Source organism: Chiloscyllium plagiosum, chromosome 16, assembly GCF_004010195.1.
Source record: "Chiloscyllium plagiosum isolate BGI_BamShark_2017 chromosome 16, ASM401019v2, whole genome shotgun sequence".
In the NCBI taxonomy this organism is placed as follows: domain Eukaryota; kingdom Metazoa; phylum Chordata; class Chondrichthyes; order Orectolobiformes; family Hemiscylliidae; genus Chiloscyllium; species Chiloscyllium plagiosum.
The window spans coordinates 70,225,241-70,249,307 of record NC_057725.1 but is presented as its reverse complement, the minus strand read 5'-3'; the positions used below and the strand labels follow the sequence as shown (position 1 = coordinate 70,249,307).

General features: G+C 46.0%; 1 protein-coding gene across 3 annotated transcripts in view; it reads right to left on the bottom strand.

Annotated features, from left to right (window-relative positions):
* Positions 1-24,067, bottom strand: part of fbxo3 (F-box protein 3) — a 64,354-nt gene that overhangs the window by 3,516 nt on the left and 36,771 nt on the right. The window contains exons 9-12 of one of the 3 annotated variants that reach the window (XM_043706340.1): positions 17,837-17,952; positions 15,663-15,853; positions 7,951-8,112; positions 2,433-2,771 (exon numbers count right to left, since the gene is read on the bottom strand). In XM_043706340.1, the coding sequence (XP_043562275.1) occupies positions 7,993-8,112; positions 15,663-15,853; positions 17,837-17,952 (427 nt within the window). In that variant the 3' untranslated portion in view covers positions 2,433-2,771; positions 7,951-7,992. Of the gene's footprint in view, positions 1-2,432; positions 2,772-7,733; positions 8,113-15,662; positions 15,854-17,836; positions 17,953-24,067 lie in introns of those variants that run through there. The other 2 variants (XM_043706339.1, XM_043706338.1) reach the window with 2 other exon arrangements.

Here is a 24,067-nt window from a genome sequence, read left to right as displayed (position 1 = left end):
GATGAAGAGCTGATGCTTGAAATGTCGATTCTCCTGCGCCTCGGATGTTGCCTGACTGGCTGTGGTTTTCCAGCACCACACTCTTCAACAATTGCTATTCTAAATGGGTGACTTCTTGTGTTTAAGTAATGACCCCTCGTTAAAGATGCTACCACAAGACAAAGCATTCTTTCCACATCTGATCTGCCAAGTTCCCTTACGATCTTCCGGTTTCACAGGAACATAGAGAAAAGAAGCCTTGTTGGCCTTTCAGCCCTTCAAGCCTGCCCCACAGTGCAATATGATCAGGACTGATCATCCAACTGTTCTTGCTTTGCCCCAGAACCTTTGATCCCTTAACTTCAACAACTTATACCCACATCTTTCCTGGGGTGGGTTTGAGGACTGGGGACGGGATGGGAGTGTGTGTCTTAGTGGTCTGCAGCACCAGAAAATGGCCCTTCCGTCCTCAAATCAGCACCAGTCAAAAGCATGCACCTAGCTATTTTAATCCCAAAGAGGGGATCATGAATATCTTATCTGATCAAGGTCTGCATTTTAAAGAGCTTGGAAAGATGGAAATGTTCACCGTTGTTGGACCTATTCAAGTATTGATGCATGATAAAGTTTATAATACTGGTATTTAGGAAGATCAGTAGATGTAAAACACCTGAATCTATTATAATAAATCAAATTAACCAAATGCAAAATGAACAAACATATTTAGGTAGGAGTTAGGTGCTATTTTACTAAGGAAGCTTTCATTTGATTAAGTGCCAAGGTGTGTCCCCTCTCTGGACAAGAGGACTGCATGAAAATAATAAAATCTGGTAGATTTTATGACTGCATGCTACCAGATCCTGCCTTTGGAAACCTTACTCAAAATACAGGGAGCAGCCGATTTTTGTTGCTGTTTTGCTTGCTTTGAAGTGAGTGAGCTAAAGGAAAGGCTTACGTTTATGTAGCACCTTTCCCAAAGTGCACGACGGCTGACAAAACTATTTCCAAAGTGTACACACAATGTCATCCCTGTCTTGCTTAAAACATTTATATAAAACCTGACACAATCAACAGGGAACTCCGAGCATCCTTTGCAGCTGCTTAACTGTTTTAAAAATGCTGATACGGTTGTGGCAGAGATAAAGTGGCAATCAATTTGCATGCAGCAAGCTCCCTCGCTTGGCAATGTGATAATAGTCAGATAATTTGTTTTGGGAATGAGGGATAAATATTGGCCAGGTCTCTGAAGAGAGCTCCTCTGCTACATAGTGCCATGGGATATCTTATATGCACTTAAAAGGCTGTTTTACATCTTTCAACACCAAATGCAACAATCTCTCAGCAACCAGTGTATTCCCTCAGTGCTATATTGGATACATCAGCCTTGGTCAACATACATAAGCTCTAGCGTGGGGCTTGAATGCATGACTTTCTGTATCCAAAGCAATTGCGCTACCAACTAAGCTGGAACTGCCTGGACAGGCAGTGATAAATATTGATCACAGCGCAGGAGGAACTCTTTCGCTCTTTGAAATGGTGTCATGGGATCTTCCTGCCAACCTGGATTACATTCTCAAGTGTCTGGTGTAGGATTCGACTTTTCAACTCTCATAAGACCTTCCTGCCCGGCAAGGATTCAACTGTGTATTATGTGAAAAGACAGTGTGCTGACCATTTTCTCTGGGTCCTTATCTTCAATAATGGAGACATTGAGAAATCATTATTACCCAAGATAGAGGAAAATCCATAAGCCCTATCATTGATATCTATTGAACTGCGATGTCATCCAGTTTGGGGAAGAGATTGAGGTGCTTGAAAGCAAAAGGATCTTCACAGTTGTATCAAATGACCCTAACGTCTCCACCAGCTAAATAGGAGTAATCTTACATCCTGTATTGTATTAAAAGCAGCTGCCTGATGTACTACCAAGTCTCGGAGTACTGCCACATGCATTTGAATCCAAGACAATATTTCTACAGCTTCGCATCAAAGGACTCAAAGTTCTCATAAGCTCAAAGTGTTCTCCTGTGCTGAGAGGAACTGAGGCAGTTCATTCTGAAAACTGCCTGATGGATTGCTTTCCAAACCGACTTGGTGAGAGAATATGGCCGTTTCGGCAAAGTCTCAGTTTCATCCTTGTTTTAACATGCATGCATGAGAAATTGCAACCATCCGATACACACCACTAAAATGCTTTCAGGGAGAATGTCACCCCAGTCTGGTTATCTGGCTGGAGGTCAAACACAGTCATCAGCGAAGCTCAAAGAAGCTCCATCTTAATATATTAAATATTCCTTTTAAACAAGAGAGAAAGCAATTGCTTGCTTGGGTTTTCCTATTTGGGAATGCTATAATTTCCATTTGCCCTTATCTTTTACTTCACGCCTTTTGATTCCTTTAAACTGCTTTTTAATGTTTCACAGTCTATTCCTTGTCATCTGTAGAAGTTAAGGGCGCAAGCACGTTTACTGCGGAGAATTTTATTTTGTTAAAGGAAGAACAAAAGTCATCAGGATGAAGGAGGGAATAAAAGTAAAAACTTGCATTTATGGAAAGCATTGTGCAACTTCCTGAAAGAACCTTGTGGCAAATTAAAAACTGATTGAAGCCTCAAAGCTGTTGAAATGTCGGAATTTGCAGGAGCCAATTTGGGCGCAGCAAGCTGCCTCAAGTCAGCAACATGATAAATAGCAATAGGACATCAGTATGAACTTTGCTGCTGCCATCCAAGAGGTTTGCTAATTGTAGAAAACCGAAAATTGGGATAAGGAGCACATTTTCAGGCTGGCAACCTGTAATAAATGGAAAGCCACATGAATCAGTGTTGGACACCCAATTATTTACAATACATATATTCATGACTTGGCTGCAGTGCATTTATTTTCCTCATCCAAACTTACAGATGACATAACAATAGGTGGGAAGACAAGTGGCAATGATGACACAAAGAGTAAGTGGGCAAAAGCTGGCGGATGGAATATAATGTGGGAAAATATGACTCTATGCATTCGTGGCAGGAGGAATACAGCAAGTAAATATGATTTCAATGGAGAAAGGCTTCAGAAAGCTGCAACACAGGGGGAATTGGGAGTCCTCATGTATAAATCACAAGAAATTAACATCCAAATTCAGCAAGGAATAGGGAAGGCAAATGGAATGTTGTCCTTTATTTCAAGGGAATGGAATATAAAAATGGAGAAGTCTTGCTAAAACTATACAAGGTATAAATCACATCACACCTGGAAGACCCTCTCACACTGTCGAAGGAGAGATATACTGGCTTTGGAGGCAATCCAGAGAGGTTTCAGTAGGTTTATCCATGGTATGGAGGGACTTTCCTAAAGAGATAGGTTAAGTAGATTGAAACTTCAATGAGTACAGGCCCAAAGACTGAGAGGTGACTTTATTGAAATATAAAAGATTCTTCGGGATATTAACAGGGTAGATGTGGAGGGCTTGTTTCCACTTGTGAGGTTAGTCTGGGACCAGAGGGCATAATGTCAGAATAAAGGAGTTGGACATTGAAGACAGATGTGAGGAGCAATTTCTTCTTTAGAGAGTGGTGAAACAGTGGAATTCTTTACAACAGATGGCTGTTGAAACTGGGTCATTAAGTATATTCAAGGCTAAGATGGTCAGATTTTTAATCAGTGGGGCAATCAGGAGTTATGGAGGAAAGGCAGGCAAGTGGATGATTATCAGACCAACCATTGATTGGCAGAGCCGACTCGATGGGCTGAATGGTCTACTAAGATTCCTACGTCGGAGGATCTCAGAGGATCTTTTACATCCACATGAGATGATAGATGCAGCCTCAGTTTAACATCATACATGAATGGTTTTGTGTCCTTTTTAGAAGAAATAAAGAATTGATAGTGCCAGCCATCCTAGGAGACTGTGATGCAGGAAGGACATCATTGATTATACTGTTTCAATAAATAAACATACTAGTGCTGGCCCTTTTGAAACTTTTAACCATAACCCTTTGGCAGAACCCTTAGGAACATTAACAGAGAGAAAGATCTGGGCATGCAGTCCCACACTTCCCTAAAGGTGGCAACACCGGTTGCCAAGGTGACTAAAGTGGCATAGGGCATGCTTGCCTTCATAATCCAGGGCATGGAGTTCAGTAATTGGCAAACCAGCTATGTAAAACCCTTGTTAGGCCGCATTTAGAGTTTTGCGTACAGTTTTGGTTGCCACACTACCAGGAGGAAGCTTTGGAGAGAGTGCAGAGAAGGTTCACCAGGAGGAAAGGTTAAAAAGACTACGATAGTTTTCACTGGAAAGACGGTGGCTGAAAGAAGGCCTGATAGAGGTCTACAGAATTGTGAGATAGGGTGGATAGGATGGATCGTCAGAGGCTTTTTCCCAGGGCTGAAGTTTCAATCACAAGGGATCATAAATTCAAGGTGAGAGGGGAAAGTTTAAGGGAGCTGTGTGAGGGGCATTTTTCATGCAGAGAGTGATAGCAGTCTGGAACACACTGCCTGAAGAGGTGGTGGAAGCAGGCACATTGGCAACGTTTAAGAGGCATCTGGATGGTTACATGAATAGGGAGGGATTAGAGGGATACAGAGTAGATGAGGGCAGAGGGTTTGTTGTTTAGTTTAGTTAGGGGATGATGATCGGCAGAGACTTAGAGGGCCGAAGGGCCTGTTCCTGTTCTGTATTCCTCTTTGTTCTCTACAAACAACTCCAAGTTAAAATATCTGCATTAGAAATCAGTGTAATAGTTTCAGGGCTTGTTATAGATTCATAAGATCATACAGATGTACAGCACAGAAACAGACCCTTAGGTCCAACTTGTCCATGCTGACCAGATATCTGAACCTAATCTAGTCCCATTTGCCAGCACTTGGCCCATATTCCTCTAAACTCTTCCTATTCATATACTCATCCTACTTAAATACTGCAATTGTACCAGCCTCCACCACTTCCTCTGGCAGCTCATTCCATACATGCACCACCCTCTACATGAAAAAGTTGCCTCTTAGGTCCCTTTTAAACCTTTCCCCTTTCCTATGCCCTCTAGTTCTAGACTCCCTATCCCAGGGAAAAAATCTTGTCTTTTTATCCTATCCATGTCCCTCATGATTTTATAACCTTTACAAGGTCACCCCTCAGTGTCCAAGGCTACAGGGAAAAAAGCCCCAGCCTATCATGTTAAAATTGTACAAGACATTGATTCGGTCGCATTTAGAATACTGTGTACAGTTCTGGTCACCACATTACCAAAAGGATGTGGACGCTTTGGAGAGGGTGCAGTGAAGGTTTACGAGGATGTTGTCTGGTATGGAAGGTGCAAGCTACGAAGAGAGGTTGAGTAGGTTAGGTTTATTTTCATTAGAAAAAAGGAGATTGAGGGGGGACCTGATTGAAGTTTACAAAATCATGAAGGGTATAGACAGGGTGGATAGAGACAAGCTTTTTCCCAGGGTGAAGGATTCAATAATGAGAGGTCACGCTTTCATGGTGAGAGGTGGAAAGTTTAAGGGGGATATACGTGGCAAATACTGCACACAGAGGGTGGTGGGCATTTGAAACGTGTTGCCAGCAGAGATGGTAGAGGTAGGCACAGTAGATTCATTTAAGATGCATCTGGACAGATGCATAAGTAGGTGGGGAGCAGAGGGATACAAATGCTTAGGAATTGACCGACAGGTTTAGACAGTAGATTTGGATCGGCTCAGGCTTGGAGGGCCGAAGGGCCTGTACCTGGGCTGTAAATTTTCTTTGTTCTCTCTTTGTTCTATCCAGCCTCTCCCTATAGCTCAAATCCTCCATCCCTGGCAACATCATTGTAAATCTTTTCTGAACCCTTTCAAGTTTCATAACATCTCCAATAGGTGGGAGACCAGAATTGCTCTCCATATTCCAAAAGTGGCCTAACTAACACCCTTTACAGCCACAACATGACCTCCCAATTCTGACACGTGAGGTTCAGACCTCAAAAAGGCTCCCACAGTAAAGAGGAAAAAGAGCTAATGTTTCAGCTGGAGTGCTGGGAATATCTGCAAGCTTTACAGATAGTGATCTCAGTTTAACAGCCTCAGCTTCAGGGAGCGAGGCCCTTGTCTGTCCCTTGTTTGAGCAAACCGGATCCCATGGCTTTTCCCCATCATTATTTGTTCATAGAATTCCTACAATGTGGAAGCTGGCCATTCAGCCCATCATGACCACACCAATCTCCCAAAGAGCATCCCACCCAGACCTACCCTTCTATCGTTCCCTGCAGTTACCATGGCTAACTCACCTTCTGTGCACCTCCATGGTTACTCAGGACAATTTAGCACGCTGAGCCTGTCCGGCTTATTGGGATCAGCTTTGCCTCTGCCAGGCGGGCACTCTCAGGCTGGCTGCCCGGCAAATCAGAGGGCAAACCACAGAGCTAGCCCATCGCGAGAGGTGGGCGCTGTGGAAGCAAGTTGGGAATCAGCAAAGTGGCCGGTGAATGATCTAAACTGGTTGCCCACTTTCATCTTGTAGGCTTCCAGTCCATTTCCAATGCCACTGCTGGGAAACCTGCCTGGATTCAGAGCACAAACCAACCCATGGAAAAGCTTAGCCTGAGAATAAAATGGTTTTAAGCAGTGTCCTGAGGCAAAGGGAGAGGAGGGGGTGAGACGCCTAAAGAGTTTCGGCCCCAGACAGCTGAAGGCACAACCACCAGAGCTGGAAACAAGCTCGGGAGATTCTCGAGGGATTGACGGGCCACAGAGTTAGCTTGCAATAAGCATTGTTCATGCGTCTTAGCATTACACATCCCTCGAGTTAACTTTACAGTTCCCACGAATCACTGAAGTGAGTGTACATCCTCTCAATGCATTACATTACATTATATTACATTACAATACAGTGTGGAAACAGGCCCTTCGGCCCAACAAGTCCACACCAACCCACCGAAGCGCAACCCACCCATACCCCTACATTTACCCCTTACCTAACACTATGGGCAATTTAGCATGGCCAATTCACCTGACCTGCACATCTTTGGACTGTGGGAGGAAACTGGAGCACCCGGAGGAAACCCACGCAGACACGGGGAGAACGTGCAAACTCCACACAGTCAGTCGCCTGAGGGAATTGAACCCGGGTCTCTGGCGCTGTGAGGCAGCAGTGCTAACCACTGTGCCACCGTGCCGCCCGTGAACTGCTTTTTGTACGACATGTGGCCCAGATTGGAAAGAGCTTGCTCAAAATGGATTGCAATCTAACATCCGTGTGAATTTAATTTGGCAATGCTTGCTGTCCCTCTGATGATAAAATTGCACTTGCTGAATCCTCCAAACGGCAATCTTCATTCAATCTATCAGTGTGTACACAATGACATGCTGGCAATGTGCATATCATATCAAATCGTCATCAATAGAGGCCCTCTTGGGAGTGTGTCTCCCCTCTGCTCAGTCCTTGTTCCACAGTGTGCAGTTCCTAATCAAGAGGACAGAGTGAGGACTGCAGATGCTGAAGAGTCAAAGTCATAAGTGTGGCTCTGGAAAAAGCATAGCAGGTCAGGCAGCATCCGAGGAGCAGGACAGTCGACATTTTGGGCATAAACCCTTCTTCAGTCCCTAACATATAGCTCACCTGGACCCCATTGATGGAGCACAGTCGCTTGGAGGCACCGTCCCAGGTTCCAGATGAAGAAAAGATGAAAATGTTTGCATCCTCCACATCTGATATCCAGTTGTGCTGATTGCTGAACTGGTTCCAATCAAATATTACATCCACAAGGAAACAAATCTCAACCTTGAGAAATTAAACACTGTGCATTTATTCTCTTCAAAGCTGTTCTACAACAAAATCTGATAAGTTAAAGGAGCGAGAAGTCCTGAGTAGCTGCTCTGAGAGTTTGCACAGTCAACCTGAGTCCTGTGTTGTAAACAGGTGCAGTCAGAATCACACAACTTGTCGCAAAGTTGCAGGGCAAAAACAACTAAAAAAAATTAGATTGCAACATCAACAGCTTACAGGAAAACAGCTCGCTGAGAATCGTTCGATTGCTAATCCACTTCAGGTGTGACGGGGACAACGGCCCATAGCTGGAGGGAAATTGCCAAAGAGATTGGGGTTGAGGTCACTGCTATTGGACGGACTTGTGCTGTCATTTGAGGGATCGTGACTGTACCCAATCTGTAGATTGCAAAACAAACAAAGAGAGATTCAAATTAACAAGTGGATTAACGCTTCAGTCCCGCCAGCACTTCTGTGTTGAGCCTGCAGCACGATGGTCAGGATCAAATCTATTGGAAAAGGAAGAGTTTGCTGGGTTACAGTGGGAGAGGGTGGCACTAGATACATTGCCAACTTCAAAAGTGACAATACAGGATGGATTGAATAGTTGCTCCTCTCCACCCATTGCTGGAATTATTTGTTCCTTCTGCAAAATCACCACTGAATAGTCACAAATCATCTGGACAAAAGTTTTTGGGCACAGTGGTAGGCACTGCTGCCTCACAGCGTCAGGGACTTGGGTTTAATTCCACCCTTGGGCAACTGTTTGGTGGCATTTGCACCCTCTCCCAGTGTGCATGGATTTCCACCAGGTGCTCTGGTTTCCTACCATCATCCAAATATGTGCAGGTTAGGTGTACTGGCCATGCTAAATTGTTCACAGTGGACAGTGTCCACAGTGGACAGGTTGTATGTGTTAGATTAGATTCCCTACAGTATGGAAACAGGCCATTTAGCCCAACAAGTCCTGACTAATGCACCTAACACTACGGGCAATTTAGCATGGCTAATTCACCTAACCTGCACATCTTTGGAGTGTGGGAGGAAACCAGAGGGCCCAGAGGAAATCCACACAAACACGGGGAGAATATGCAAACTCCACACAGACAGTCGCCTGTGGCGGGAATTGAACCTGGGTCCCTGGTGCTGTGAGTGCTCACCACAGTGCCGTCCACAAAAGCCATGGAAAATGTAGGGTTACAGGGAAAGGTTAGGGATGATGGCTCTGGGTGGGATGCTCTTTGGAGAGTCAGGGGGACTTGTTGGGCTGACTGGCCTGTTTCCGCACTGCAGGGAAACTGTGTGAGGTAGGGAAGCACTACAGGGGGTCAGGACGGAAGGTTGGGTTGGGGTGGGCGCGGCAGAAGGGGGAGGGAGCAAAATGAAGTCCAGCATCGAGAGGGTGGGGTGTCAGGATCCTGTACCATCAGACCTCAGGGTAGAGGTAGGCCAAGTTTGCTCTGCTTTCACTGAAGCAGCAGCACTTCAAAGGCTTGTGATTTCAAATAAACCTGTTACGACTATAACGTGGTGTTGTGTGGCTTCTGATTCAGCCATCCAAGAACAGCCTTGTAAGGAAGGGTCACTGGACTCAAAATATTAATTCTGCTTTCTCTCCATAGATATTACTAGACGTGTTCCATTCCTGAGCAATTTCTATTTGCCTTACCTTTTCCACCCTGAGCTTGGTTGCTAACTTCTTGTCATTAATGAAGGACTTCTTGGATAAGCACATGGATGATGATTGGAGAGTGTAGGGGGACGAGCTGAGAAAAGCTCACAGGTCAGCGCAACATTGAGGGCCTGTTCATCACTGTATTATTCTATGTTCGAAGTTCTATGACTTCCAAATCCCCTGTTCTGTAGCTTTCTGCAGTCTTTCACCATTTAAATAATATTCAAGCTCCGCTATTGCTCTTGCCAAAGTAGATAACTTCACATTTTTCCACAAAGTTTTTGCACACTTGTCTATATCCCTTGTAGACTCTTTGTGACACCCTCACTGTTTGCTTTCCACCTATTTTTGTGGTTTCCAGAAACTTTGCAAGAGGACATTCACTTTCCTTATCAAAGCAACAATAGGCATTGTGAGTAATTGTGCCTACTGCCTCTCCACCAGCTGCTAAAATAAGGTGCTCCTTCTGCAAAATTGCCACTGAATATTCACAAAGCACACTGGAAGAAAGTACATGTGGGGTGGGGGAGCACAGAGGCAGGATTGAGCATTGGGATGAGGGCGCAGAGTCAGGGGAGGCTACACGTGAAGGGAGCAAGCAAGATGGGGTCCAGCACTGAGGGGGACGAACCTGAGGACTAGGAGCAGTTGACATTTTGGTCAAGGAGCACAAAGGCATTGATTAAGAGTGGAAAACTAGACTACAAAAGGAAGCTTGTGGGGAACACACAAGCTCTACGGCAACGCGAAGACAAAAAGGTAGTGAATATGAGCCTCACTGTCAGAATAAGGCTAAGTTAGAATGGGGATCAAAAAGATTGCATACCAATTCATCCATAGCTTTGCTCTACCTTCACAAAGGAGGACCCACATAACATCCCAAAAACGTTATAGTGGAAAGAACCAATCTAAATCATTCTGAACTGGGAAATGGTGTTGAGGAAACTGATGGGATTAAAGGCTGACAAGTTCCAAGGACCTGATCACTTACATCCCAACGTGTATCATAAAGTTGATTTAGAAATTGTGAATGCGTTGGTGGTTATCTTTCCAGATTAATCTTTTAGGTAGGATCTTACTGAAAGCCTTCTGAAAGTCCGAGGGAACCACATCCAATGGGTTCCCTGGTCCACTCCAGTAGCTACATCCTCAAAACATTTCAGTAGATGTGTAAACCAAAGATATCTTTTTGTAAATCTACACTGACTCTGTCTGACCCTGTCACTGTTTTCCAAGTGGTCTGCTATTAGTTCTTTTCGTAGAATCATATAGTGCAGAAAATGAAAGGAAGCCCATCAAGTCCATACCATCAAACCTACACTAGTCCCACTCTCCTGCACTAGGTACATACCATTGAATGCTATGACATTTCAAGAGCTTATCCAAGTATGTTTTAAAGATTGTGAGGTTTTGCACCTCAACTACCTTCCCAGACAGCGCATTCCAAACCCCTCTGGGAGAAAAATAAATTCTTAAAATCCCCTCTAAACTTCCTTCCTTTCACCTTAAAATTATACCTAAGGGAAATTTTTATCCATTCTGTCCGTACCCCTCAGTCATATACACCTCAGTCAGGTTCCCCCCCCTTAACTTTCTCTGCTCCAAAGAAAGCATCTTATCCAACGTCTTGTAATAACTGAACAGCACCATCCCAGGCAACATCCTGATGAATCTCATATGCACCCCCTCCAGTGCAATCACATCCTTCCTATAGTGTGGTGAACAGAACTGCACACAATACTCCAGCAGTGTCCCAACCAAAGTTCGGTACAGCTCCAACACAATCTCCTCTCTTTCATAACCTCTGCCTCAAATGATGAAGGCAAACACTTTGTGCGCCTTCTGAACTACTTTCTTTGGTGACTTTCACCTTCACGGGTTTGTGGATGAGCACCCCAAATATCCCTCTCAATCTCCTACTGTCTTGCCATTCTTTGTGTACTCCCTTGTCTTGTTACTTCTTCCAATTCATTTTCTCACATTTATCAGAGTTAAATTCTATCGCCACAGATCTGCCCATTTGACCAATCCATTAATATTCTCCTGTACCCTAACACCTTCCACTCAGCCAATCTTCTGTGTCATTGGCAAATTTACTTATCACTCCTCTCACATTCTCCTTGACATCATTTATCAATGTCGCAAATGATAAGGGACCCAGCACTGATCCTTATGGCATGCTGCTGCACACTGGAACCCAGTCTCACAAACAGCCTTCTACCATCACTCTGTCTCCTGTCACTAAGCCAATTTTGGATCCACTTTGCCAAGGCATAAGACCATAAGGAGCAGACATTAGGCTATTTGACCCATCGAGTCTGTTCCACCAATCAATCATGTCTGAAAGGTTTTTCAACCCCATTTTCCCATTTCCTCCCTGTAAGCTTTGATCCCCTTGACAATCAAGAACATATCTATCGCTGTTTTAAATATACTTAATGACCACAGTCTACTGTGGCAATAAATTCCACAGATTCACCACTCTGCGGCTTAAGAAATTTCTCCTTATCTCCATTCTAAAAGGTTTTCCCTTTCCTCGAAGGCGGTGCCCTCGGGTTCTCGTCTCTCCTGTCAGAGGAAACAAATTCCCCAGCATCCATTCTATTCTGACCCTTTAGTATTCTGAAAGTTTCAATTGAATCCCCCTCCCTCATCCTTCTACACTCCATCGAGTATAGTCCCACAGTGCTCAAACGTTCCTCTCATATGTTTAACCTTTCATTCCTGGGATCATTCTCGTGAACCTCCTCTGGACCCAGTCCAGGGCCAACACATCTTTCCTGAGGGATAGGGCCCAAAATTGCTCACAATACTCTAAATGTGGTCTGACCAAAGCATTATAAAGCTTCAGAAGTACAGTCAAAGAGTCATAGAGATGTACAGCATGGAAACAGACCCTTCAGTCCAACCGATTAAATATCCCAACCCAATCTAGTCCCACCTGCCAGTACCCAGCTCATATCCCTCCAAACCAAATAAATTTTGTCTATTTATCCTATCCATGCCCCTCATAATTTTGTGAACATTTATAAGGTCACCCCTCAGACTCCAACGCTCCAGGGAAAACAGCCCCAGCCTGTTCAGCCTCTCCCTGTAGCTCAGATCCTCCAACCCTGGCAACATCCTTGTAAATCTTTTCTGAACCCTTTCAAGTTTCACAACATCTTTCCAATAGGAAGGAGACCAGAATTGTATGCAATATTCCAACAGTGGCCTAACCAATGCCCTGTACAGCCGCAACATGATCTCCCAACTCCTGTACTCAATACTCTGACCAATAAAGGAAGGCATATCCCCACACGCCTTCTTCACTATACTATCTACCTGTGACTCCACTTTCAAGGAGCTATGAACTTGCACTCCAAGGTCACTTTGTTCAGCAACACTCCCTAGGACCTTACCATTAAGTGTATAAGTCCTGCTAAGATTTGCTTTCCCAAAATGCAGCACCTCGCATTTATCTGAATTAAACTCCATCTGCCACTTCTCAGCCCATTGGCCTATCTGGTCCAGATCCTGTTGTAATCTGAGGTAACCCTCTTCGCTATCCACTACACCTCCAATTTTGGTGTCATCTGCAAACTTACTAACTGTACCTCTTATGCTCACATCCAAATCATTTATGTAAATGAGAAACAGTAGAGGAACCAGCACCGATCCTTGTGGCACTCCACTGGTCACAGGTCTCCAGTCTGAAAAACAACCCTCCACCACCACCCTCTGTCTTCTACCTTTGAGTCAGTTCTGTATCCAAATGGCTAGTTCTCCCTGTATTCCGTGAGATCTAACCTTGCTAATCAATCTCCCATGGGGAACCTTGTCCAACGCCTTACTGAAATCCATATAGATCACATTTACCGCTCTGCCCTCATCAATCTTCTTTGTTACTTCCTCCAAAAACTCAATCAAATTTGTGAGACATGATTTCCCACGCTCAAAGCCATGTTGACTATCTCTAATCAGTCCTTGCCTTTCCAAATACATGTAACATCCTGTCCCTCACAATTCCCTCCAACAACTTGCCCACCACTGATGTCAGGCTCACTGGTCTATAGTTACCTGGCTTATCCTTACCATCCTTCTTAAACAGTGGGACCACATTAGCCAACCTCCAGTCTTCGGGCACCTCACCTGTGACTATTATGATACAAATATCTCAGCAAGAGGCCCAGCAATCACTTCTCTAGCTTCTCACAGAGTTCTAGAGTACAGCTGATCAGGTCCTGGGGACTTATCCACCTTTATGCGTTTCAAGACATCCAGCACTTCCTTCTCTGTAATTTGGACATTTTGCAAGGTGTCACCATCTATTTCCCTAAATATTATATCTTCCGTATCATTTTCCACAGTAAATACTGATGCAAAATACTCATTTAGTATCTCCACCATTTTCTGTGGCTCCACACAAAGGCCACCTTGCTGATCTTTGAGGTGCCCTATTTTCTCCCTAGTTACCCTTTTGTCCTTAACGTATTTGTAAAAGCCCTTTGGATTCTCCTTAATTCTATTTGCCAAAGCTATCTCATGTTTCCTCTTTGCCCTCCTGATTTCCCTCTGAAGTATACTCCTACTACCTTTCTCCTCTTCTAAGGATTCACTCGATCTATCCTGTCTATACATTACATATGCTTCCTTCTTTTTCTTAACCAAACTCTCAATTTCTTTAGTCATCCAGCATTCCTTATAGCTGCCAGCCTTTCTTCTCACCCTGATAGGAATATACTTTTTCTGGATTCTTGTTATCTCATTTCTGAAGGCTTCCTATTTTCCAGCTGTACCTTTACCTGCGAACATCTGCCCCCAATCAGCTTTTGAAAGTTCTTGCCTATTACCATCAAAATTGGCCTTTCTCCAATTTCGAACTTCAACTTTTAGATATGGTCACATCCCTGCTCTTATATTCTAGTCCTCTCAAGATGAATGACAACATTGTGTTTGTCTTCTTAACTACTGCAAGTTTACCTTGAGAGAATCCTGGACTTGGACTCCCAAGTCCCTTTGCTCTTCAGGTTTCTGAATTTTCTCCCCATTTAGAAAATAGTCTATGCCACTATTCTTCCTACCAAAGTGCATGACCTCACATTTTCCCATGATCCTCCTCTGACAAAGTTACGATGACTATCCTTGATCAAAACATTGCTTCTCTAAATGGAGAGTAATTCTCTACTACAGAATTTGCTTTGATAGTTTCTGGACGACTGACATGAGATTCAGTGGTCTGTAATTCCTGGTCCATCCCCTGTAAAGTAGAATCACATTAACAGTCCTCTAGTCATTCCATACACGTGAAAAAGTTTACTCTGCATGAAAAAATTGCCCTTAGGTCTTTTTTATATCTTTCCCCCCTCACCCTAAACCTCTGCCCTCTAGTTCTGGACTACCCCACGCCAGGAAAAAGACTTTGTCTATTTATCCTACTCATCCCCTCATGATTTTATAAACCTCTATACGGTCACCCCCTCAGCCTCGAACACTCCAGGGAAAACAGCCCCAGCCTATAGCTTCTCCCTATAGCTCAAATCCTCCAACCCTGGCAACATGCTTGTAAATCTTTTCTGAACCCTTTCAGGTTTCACAACATCTTTCCGATAGGAAGGAGACTGGAATTGCAATATTCCAACAGTGGTCTAACCAACATCCTGTACAGCTGCAACATGACCTCCCAACTCCTGTACTCAATACTCTGACCAATAAAAGAAAGCATACCAAACACCTTCTTCACTATCCTATCTACCTCCGACTCCACTTTCAAGGAGCTTTGAACTTGCACACCAAGGAACACTCCCTAGGACCTTACCATTAAGAGTCCTGCTAAGATTTCCTTTCCCAAAACACAGCACCTCACATTTATCTAAATTAAACTCTATCTTCCACCTCGACTATTTGAAAATTTCGGTCGGGGCCCCAATAATTTCTTACCTCCCCGCCCACAGTAGCACACGAATACCTCCCAATTCCCTCCATCAATCTGTTCAAGTACTGAATTCTGTACCTACATTTGCCAGCTCCTAAGCAAAGATGAACACACCCTCCCTGCATTCATTATCAAGCAATCTGCACCCTCACTCAAACTCTTCTCTGTACGACTCATCCTCCACTCAATAGTCTTCTCTGTCATACTTACCTTCAACTTGATATTCGACTCTGCAAAACTCACCCTCCACTCAATAGTCTCCTCTATTAAACGCCAATGCACTCAACAGTCGTCTCCCCTGTTTTCAATCAGATTGGATGATGTTTGCATTTTGACACTGTGATGGAGATGGTCACTCACCTGGTGAGCAGGCGGCACTCGCTGCGGCGGGCAGACCATACAGAACCTTGGGATGGTAACATTGAAGGTGCTTCTGTGTTGGGAAAGATAGTGGAAGGTGTAGTAACCTTCCATATAACCCGAGGCAGTGGTGAAGGTGGTGCAGCTGGTATACTCGTGCACCGTACCAGGGCGCAGCACAGGGAATTCACCTGGAGGACAGAGAGAGTGAGAGAGAGAGAAAGTGAGAGAGACAACAGAAAAGAAAAAAAAAAGAGAATGAGAGAGAACCTCAGACTGAATGGAACGATACGAGGAGTGAGATGGGGGGGGAGCGGGCAGGAAGCAGAGAGACAGAGATGGGGTGGCGGGCAGGAAGCAGAGAGACAGAGATGGGGTGGCGGGCAGGAAGCAGAGAGACAGAGATGGGGTGGCGGGCAGGAAGCAGAGAGACAGAGATGGGGTGGCGGGCAGGAAGCAGAGAGACAGAGATGGGGTGGCGGGCAGGAAGCAGAGAGACAGAGATGGGGTGGCGGGCAGGAAGCAGAGAGACAGAGATGGGGTGGCGGGCAGGAAGCAGAGAGACAGAGATGGGGTGGTGGGCAGGAAGCAGAGAGACAGAGATGGGGTGGCGGGCAGGAAGCAGAGAGACAGAGATGGGGTGGTGGGCAGGAGCAGAGAGACAGAGATGGGGTGGTGGGCAGGAAGCCGAGAGACAGAGATGGGGTCAGGCACCCGCCCGCACCAGCCAGACACCCAGACACAGCCCGCTCCAACGACACCGCCCGCACCCGGCCAGACGCCCAGACGCCGCCCATCCCAGCCAGACCCCCAGACACCGCCCGCCCGAGCCAGACACCCAGACACCGCCCGCCCGAGCCAGATACACAGACACCGCCCACCCCAGCCAGACACCGCCTGCACCAGCCAGACACCCAGATACTGCCTGCCCAAGCCAAACACCCAGACACCGCCCACACCAGCCAGACACCCAGACACAGCCCGCACCAGCCAGACACCCAGTCACAGTACGCATCAGCCAGACACCCAGACACAGCCCGCACCCGGCCAGACACCCAGACATAGCCCGCACCCGGCCAGACACAGCCCGCATCCGGCCAGATACCCAGACACAGCCTGCATCCGGCCAGACACCCAGCCAGCGCCCGCACCAGCCAGACACCGCCTGCCCCCGCCAGACACCCAGTCACCGCCCGCCCCAGCCAGACACCGCCTGTCCCAGCCAGACACCGCCTGCCCCAGCCAGACACCCAGACACAGCCCACACCAGCCAGACACCCAGACACCGCCCACACCCGGCCAAACCCCCAGACACCGCCTGCCCCAGCCAGGCGCCCAGACACCGCCCGCCCCAGCCAGACACCCAGACACAGCCTGCTCCAACCAGACACCCAGACACAGCCCGCTCCAACCAGATACCGCCCGTCCCAGCCAGACACTCAGACACAACTCACATCAGGCAGACACCCAGACACTGCCCGCACCCAGCTAGACACCCAGACACAGCCCGCTCCAACCAGACACGCCCGCACCTGGCCAGACGTCCAGACGCCGCCCATCCTAGCCAGACACCCAGACACAGCCCGCTCCAACCAGACACTGCCCGCCCCCGGCCAGATGTCCAGACGCCGCCCGTCCCAGCCAGACACCCAGAAACAGCCCACACCAGCCAAACACACAGGCACTGCCCACGCCCCAATTCTCAGATACTGCTGACTCCCCAACCATTAGATGTGGAGAAGATTTCTTCAGCCAGCAGATGCTGAACTCACCACCACAGAAGGCTGTGAAGGTCAAGTCATTGACTGTATTCAAGACGGATGGAGTGGTTCTTAATTACTAAGTGGATCAAAAGTCATAGGATGAAGGCAAGAGAATAATGTTTCTCAACACATCAGCCATGGATCAATGTCAGAACAGACTCAATGGGCTGAATGCCTATCGTATGGCCTATGGACACACACTCCCCCTTTGCCTTGATAGAGCCCACATACAGGCACTGCTGACACCCCGAGAAACGCAGCCCAGACAATGTCCACAGCACCACAACAAAAGTCCTTGCAGAAGTATCTTGCTCCCAAAGTCCTCCCAGTCCGCACCCAAAGTCCTGGTCCCCTTCTTCCACACCTCCATCAGTTCCCAAGCTCCCACCACCAATCTCAATCACTTCATACCCACTACACCAGGACCCTGGACCTCCTCCACATCACCATTTGCATTGGTTATTTTCCAGTACCGACTGTCCAACTGACAGGCATTATCTGGTGAGGCATCCTCCACCATTTCAATCCTGTAGTGAGAGAGAGTGCACAGAAATTAACATGAGTCAATAAGAATGGCCTTGGAGTTAGTCAAAACTATGGACCAAAGCATTCTAACTCAAAATCAGAGCAAACATCAATAATTAAAAAGCATAACTGATGGCACACGACAATGTTGAGGGAGTCTCAGTGAGCTTTAGCAACTTATTTCTGTTTAAACTGTGTGTTCTTTAAAATTTCCCTGGGGTCGGGGAGTCCAGAACTAGAGGGCATAGGTTTAGGGTGAGAGGGGAAAGATATAAAAGAGACCTAAGGGGCAACTTTTTCATGCAGAGGGTGGTATGTGTATGGAATGAGCTGCCAGAGGAAGTGGTGGAGACTGGTACAGTTGCAACATTTAAAAGGCATCTGGATGGGTATTTGAATAGGAAGGGTTTGGAGGGATATGGGCCGGGTGCTGGCAGGTGGGACTAGATTGGGTTGGGATATCTGGTCGGCATGGACGGGTTGGGCCGAAGGGTCTGTTTCCGTGCTGTACATCTCTGTGACTCTATTGTAGACGTCACTGATAGGAAAGCATTCATTTCCATTCTCTACTTGCCCAGAGGATAGATAAAGTTAACATGTTTTGATTCACAGTTATGCGTAGGCCAGACTGGGTAAGGACGGCAGATTTCTTTCTTAATAAGTATGTAAGAGAACCAGATGGATGGTATTTTTAAAATGACAATTGACAACACTTAACATGGCCTTGTCAGAGCATGCATTCAGTAATTTAGAAAACTCTGAATCAATGAAAAGTAAGTGTTCATAAAATAATTCTTTAATAAGTCTTCAGTGATTTCCCTTCCATTCGTTTGTCTCATGAATAGAGAATTGGCAGGACATGTCAATCTCACAGAACACACAATTAAGCAGCCACTGGTGTTCCTGTGGTATAGAGCCAAGGCTGAGAATAGTATATTACTGATAATGGTCAGCCCACAGTTTCAAACTTGTATTGCCTGAAGCCAACCTGAGGCAGACTTGATAATTTTTCAGATGCATTTCTTTCAACCGAGGATGCAACGAGGTGGGGAGCCAAGTGACCATAACAGAGCCCAAATAATCTGCTGAGTAACTTTTTGCTGAACATGTTATCTGATAACAACATTAAAGAACCCTTTCGTCACTTTACTCATGATTTGCCCTGATGTTCGTATGCAGGACATACTTGAACAATGTTCCACATTGTTGAGTTCAATGTTGTAGCTGACCGGGAACAGCTTGGTTAGAGTGCTGTTTAGTTCCTTCATTACTATTGTCAAAATATAGTTGGGATCACTGCGTCTGCGGTCTCCAGTATTCTCAGCCATTTCTTGATTAAACATGGAGTGAACTGAATTGTCTGAAGACTGGTATCAGGGAAGAGGCGACGGCATAGTGGGATGGTCGCAGCTCTAGCAATTGAGATCCAAGAAATGTTCTGGGGACCTGAATTTGAATCCTATCAGGACAAACGATGGAATTTGAATTCAACAATATCTGGAATTAAACTTTTAAAAACAATGACCATTGCTGATTGTCATTAAAGCAAATCTGGTTCACTAATTTGATTAGATTAGATTAGATGTTTAGATTACATTACAGTGTGGAAACAGGCCCTTCGGCCCAACAAGTCCACACCGACCCGCCGAAGCGCAACCCACCCATACCCCTACATTTACCCCTTACCTAACACTACGGGCACGCAGACACGGGGAGAACGTGCAAACTCCACACAGTTCAATTCCCACCTCAGGCGCTGTGAGGCAGCAGTGCTAACCACTGTGCCACCCGTGATTTAGCAAAGCAAATTTTCCATCAATATCTGGTTGGCTTACATGTGACTTAAGATAAACAACAATATTGTTGATTCTTAACAGCTCTCAAAAATGGCTAGGCAAGGACTCAACTGGATCAAGCTGCTAGGAAGTATCAAAAAGGAGAGATCTCCTGGCATTGACTTCAGCACCAGAAATGATATCCGACACTGCTGACCTGCAAAGCCTTCCTTACTAATATCTGCAGGCCAATGCCACAATCCCAAAATAAGGACAGCTTCTCACAGACTAGTCAAGCAACAACCTTATATAGTCATACTCATGGAATCGTACCTTACAGACATTATCCCAGACACCACCATCACTATCCCTGGATATGTCCTGTCCCACTGTCACAGGGCACTCAGCAGAGATGGCAGCACCTTGTTATACAGTTGGATGGTAGTTGCCTTGGGAGTCCTCAGCACTGATTCCAGACTTCATGAAGTCTCATGCCATCAGGTTAAATCTAGGCACGGAAACCTCCTACTGATTACCATGCACTCTCCCTCAGCTGACAGATCAGTACTCCTCCATATTGAACATTAGGAGGAAGCACGGAGGGTGGCAAGAGTGCTAAATGCACTGTGGGTTGGGGATATCAATTTCCACCACCAACAGTGGCTTGGCAACAACATGATTTAGGACCTAACTAGCTCAAGGACATAGCTGCTAGGCAGGGTCGCAGCAGGTAGCACAGGAATCAATAAAAGGGAAAAACGTATTTAGATTAGATTAGATTAGATTCCCTACAGTGTGGAAACAGGCCCTTCGGCCCAACAAGTCCATACCGACCCTCCGAAGAGTAACCCACCCAGACCCTCTGCCTAATGCACCTAACACTATGGACAATCTTAACATGGCTAATTCACCTGACCTGCACATCTTTGGACTGTGGGAGGAAATCGGAGCCCGGAGGAAACTCACGCAGACACGGGGAGAACGTGCAAACTCCACACAGACAGTCGCCCAAAGCTAGAATTGAACCTAAGTCCCTGGTGCTGCGAGGCATCAGTGCTAACCACTGAGCCACCATGCCACTCTTTGACCTCATCCTCACAAATCTGCCAGTTGCAGGTGGGTCCATGACAATACTGCTAAGAGTGACAACCATGACAGCCTCATGGAAACAAACTCCCAGCATCACATTTTAGCTACCCTTGTACGAAGCCTTGTACCCCTGTAAAGACTTCAAACAGATCGAACAACTCAAGACTAGCATCCCGTGGCACCGTGGGCCATTGACAGCAGCAGAATCACACTGCAGCACAATCCACAACCTCAGCCTGGCGTTTTCCACATTCCACCAACACTACCAGGTTAGGAGATAAATGCTTTTTTTTAATTTTAAAATTTAAATCTAAATTTTAAAAAATCAGCAGCTAGACCAGCATTAATTGCCCATCCCTAATTGGCAAGATTTGATCACATTGCTGTAGGTCTGGAGTCATACGGAAGCTAGAGCAGGTGAGGATGGCGGTTTCCTTCCCTATAGGACATCAACAAACCAGATGGGTTTTTCCAATAATTGACAATGGTTTCATGGTCATCAATAAATACTTAATCTCAGATTTTTATGGGATTGAACCCGGGTTCCGAGAACATTACCTTGGTCTCTGGATTAACAGCCCAACGATAATGCCAGTAAGCCAGTGCCTCCCAAATTCAATGAACAGTGCAGGAGGTCATGCCAGTAGGAGCACTACACATGGTGAAGCAATCAAACAAGACTACCTGCATGCTAAACAGGATTGGCAGACCAGATGAGCAGAACTAAGTGATCCTACAAAACAGAGTCAGAGGTTTACAGCATGGTAACAGTCTCTTCAGCCCAACAGTCTCTTCAGCTCATGCTGCCCAGTTTTCACAATTAAACTAGCCGCATTTGCCTGCGGTTAATCCACATCCCTCCATACCCATTCCATCTATGTACCTGTCTGAATGTTTCTTAAATGAGCAAACTGTACTACCTTCCACCACCAGCTCTGCTCCAGACACTTGCCACCCTCTGTGTGAAAACAATTGCCCCTGTGGACCCTTTTGTATCTCTCCCGTTTCACCTAAAGCCTATGCCCTCCAGACTCCCTTCCATGGAAAAAGCTGCGGGCTATCTGCCTTAAATATGTTCCTCATGATTTTATAGGTCTCTGTAAGGTCAGCCCTCAGTTTCCTAAGCTTCAGTGAAAAAAATCACAGCCTATCCAACCTCTCCTTCTAGCTCAAATCTTCCAGTCCAGGCAGCATCCAAGTAAATGCTTTCTGAATGCTTTTTAGTTTCATAATAACCTTTCTATAGGGCAACCAGAATTGCAGGCAGTACTCCAAATGCAGTCTCACCAATGACTTGTACAGCTGTAACAAGATGTCCCGACTCCTATACTCAATGTTCTGACAGATGAAAGCAAGTACGTTGAAAGCCTTTTTCACCATCCTGTCTACCTGTGACTCCACTTTCAAGGAGCTAGGAACCTGTACCCCGAGATCTCTGTTCAATGACACTCCCTAGGGCCAAGTTGATTGACTGTATCAGTCCTGGCCTCACCTGACCCACCAAAATGCAATGCCTTGCATTTATCTAAATGGAGCTCCACTTGCCATTCCACGGTGCACTGACCCAGTTAAACAAGATCTCACTGCATTCCCAGATAACATTCTTCACTGTCCACTGTACCACCAATCTCAGTGTCATCCACTAATTTATTACCCATACCTCCTAAATTCTCATCCAAATCATTTATATACATTATGGATAACAGTAGATCCAGTACATTAAAAAAAAGACCCTCTACCACCACCCTCCGTCCTCTACCGCCAAGGCAATTTTTGTATCCGGAGTCAATAGATAAACGGTTAGAAAAGCACAGCAGGTCAGACAGCATTCTGAGAAGCAGGAAAGTCAACGTATCTGACCTTTTGTCAAGTCTGGGGATGGGGAGCTGAAAGTTAAAATGGGGGGAGCAGTTGGTGAGATGATGGTAGGTGGATGCATTTAGGAGTTATTGTGATTAATCAGTGGGAAGAGTGGAGCCAATACGTGAGCAGGAAGCTCAGCTCAGGTCAGGGAGTTGAGAGGGAGGCTGGGATTGGAGAGATCTTGAAGCTGGTGAAGTCAACGTTGAAGCCACTGGGCTGTTAGCTCCCCAGGTGAAGTATAAGTTTACGTTTGCTTTCACTCTGACAGTGGAGGAGACCAAGGATGGACATGTTACCAGGGAATGGGAGGGGCAATTAAAATGGATGGCAACAGGAAGGTCCCAGTTGGTTGGTGTGTGCACAGCACAGGTGCTTCACGAACCGGTCCCTGAGTCGGTGTTTGGTCTCCCTGATATAGAGGAGACCACATCAGGAGCAACTGATATAGAAGATCAGGTTGGACGAAGTGCAGGTCAAACTCTGATGAATCTGGAAGGATTGTTTGGGGTCTTCGACACAAGTCACAGTGGAGGTGTTCGTGCAGGTGATGTACCTCTTGCAATTGCAACAAAAGGTACAGGGTGTGGCGGAGAAGTTGTGGGGAGTGTAGAGTTGATAAGGGAAATGCAGAGCGAACAGTCCCTGCAGAAAATGGACAGGGGTGGAAAAAGGAAATATCGTTCTGATGGTGAGGTCTGATTGTAGGGACGGAAATGTCAGAGGATGATGCACTGGATTCGGAGGTTGGTGGGGTGGTACATGAGGACTAAGCGGTCTCTATCTTTATTGTTGGGAGAAGGGGGTCTGAGGACAGAAGTGTGGGAAATGGAGGAGATGCAGTTGAAGGCATCATCAAATACCGAGAAGGGGAAACTACGGTCCCTAAAGTAAGAGGATATCTAGGAGGTCCTGAAATAGAATGCTTCATCCTGGGAGATGTGGCAGAGGTAGAGGAATTGAGAGTATGGGATAGCATTTTTGCAGGAGGTGAGAAGAGATGTAGTTGAGGGTGTTGTGGGAGTCAGTGGATTGGAAGTGGACGTGAGTCGATTTCTGGAGATGGAGATGGAGACGGAGAGGCCCAGGAAGGGGAGGGAGGCATTGGAAACAGTCCGGGGGTGAATTTGAGGTGGGGTGGAAGGTGTTAGCTAATTTGGTGAACTGCTCAAGGTCCTCATGGGAGGTTGAGGCAGCGCCGATGTAGCTATCAACATATCAGAGAAAGAGATGAGGGATGGGGCCGGTGTAGTTGTGGAAGAGGGGCAGTTCCACAAATCCTACAAAGAGACAGGACCATATTGGGCGCCCACAGCCACTACTTTGGTTTGCAGGAAGTGCTAGGAATCAAAGGAAAAATTGCTGAGGATGAGGATCAGTTCTGCTAAGCAAA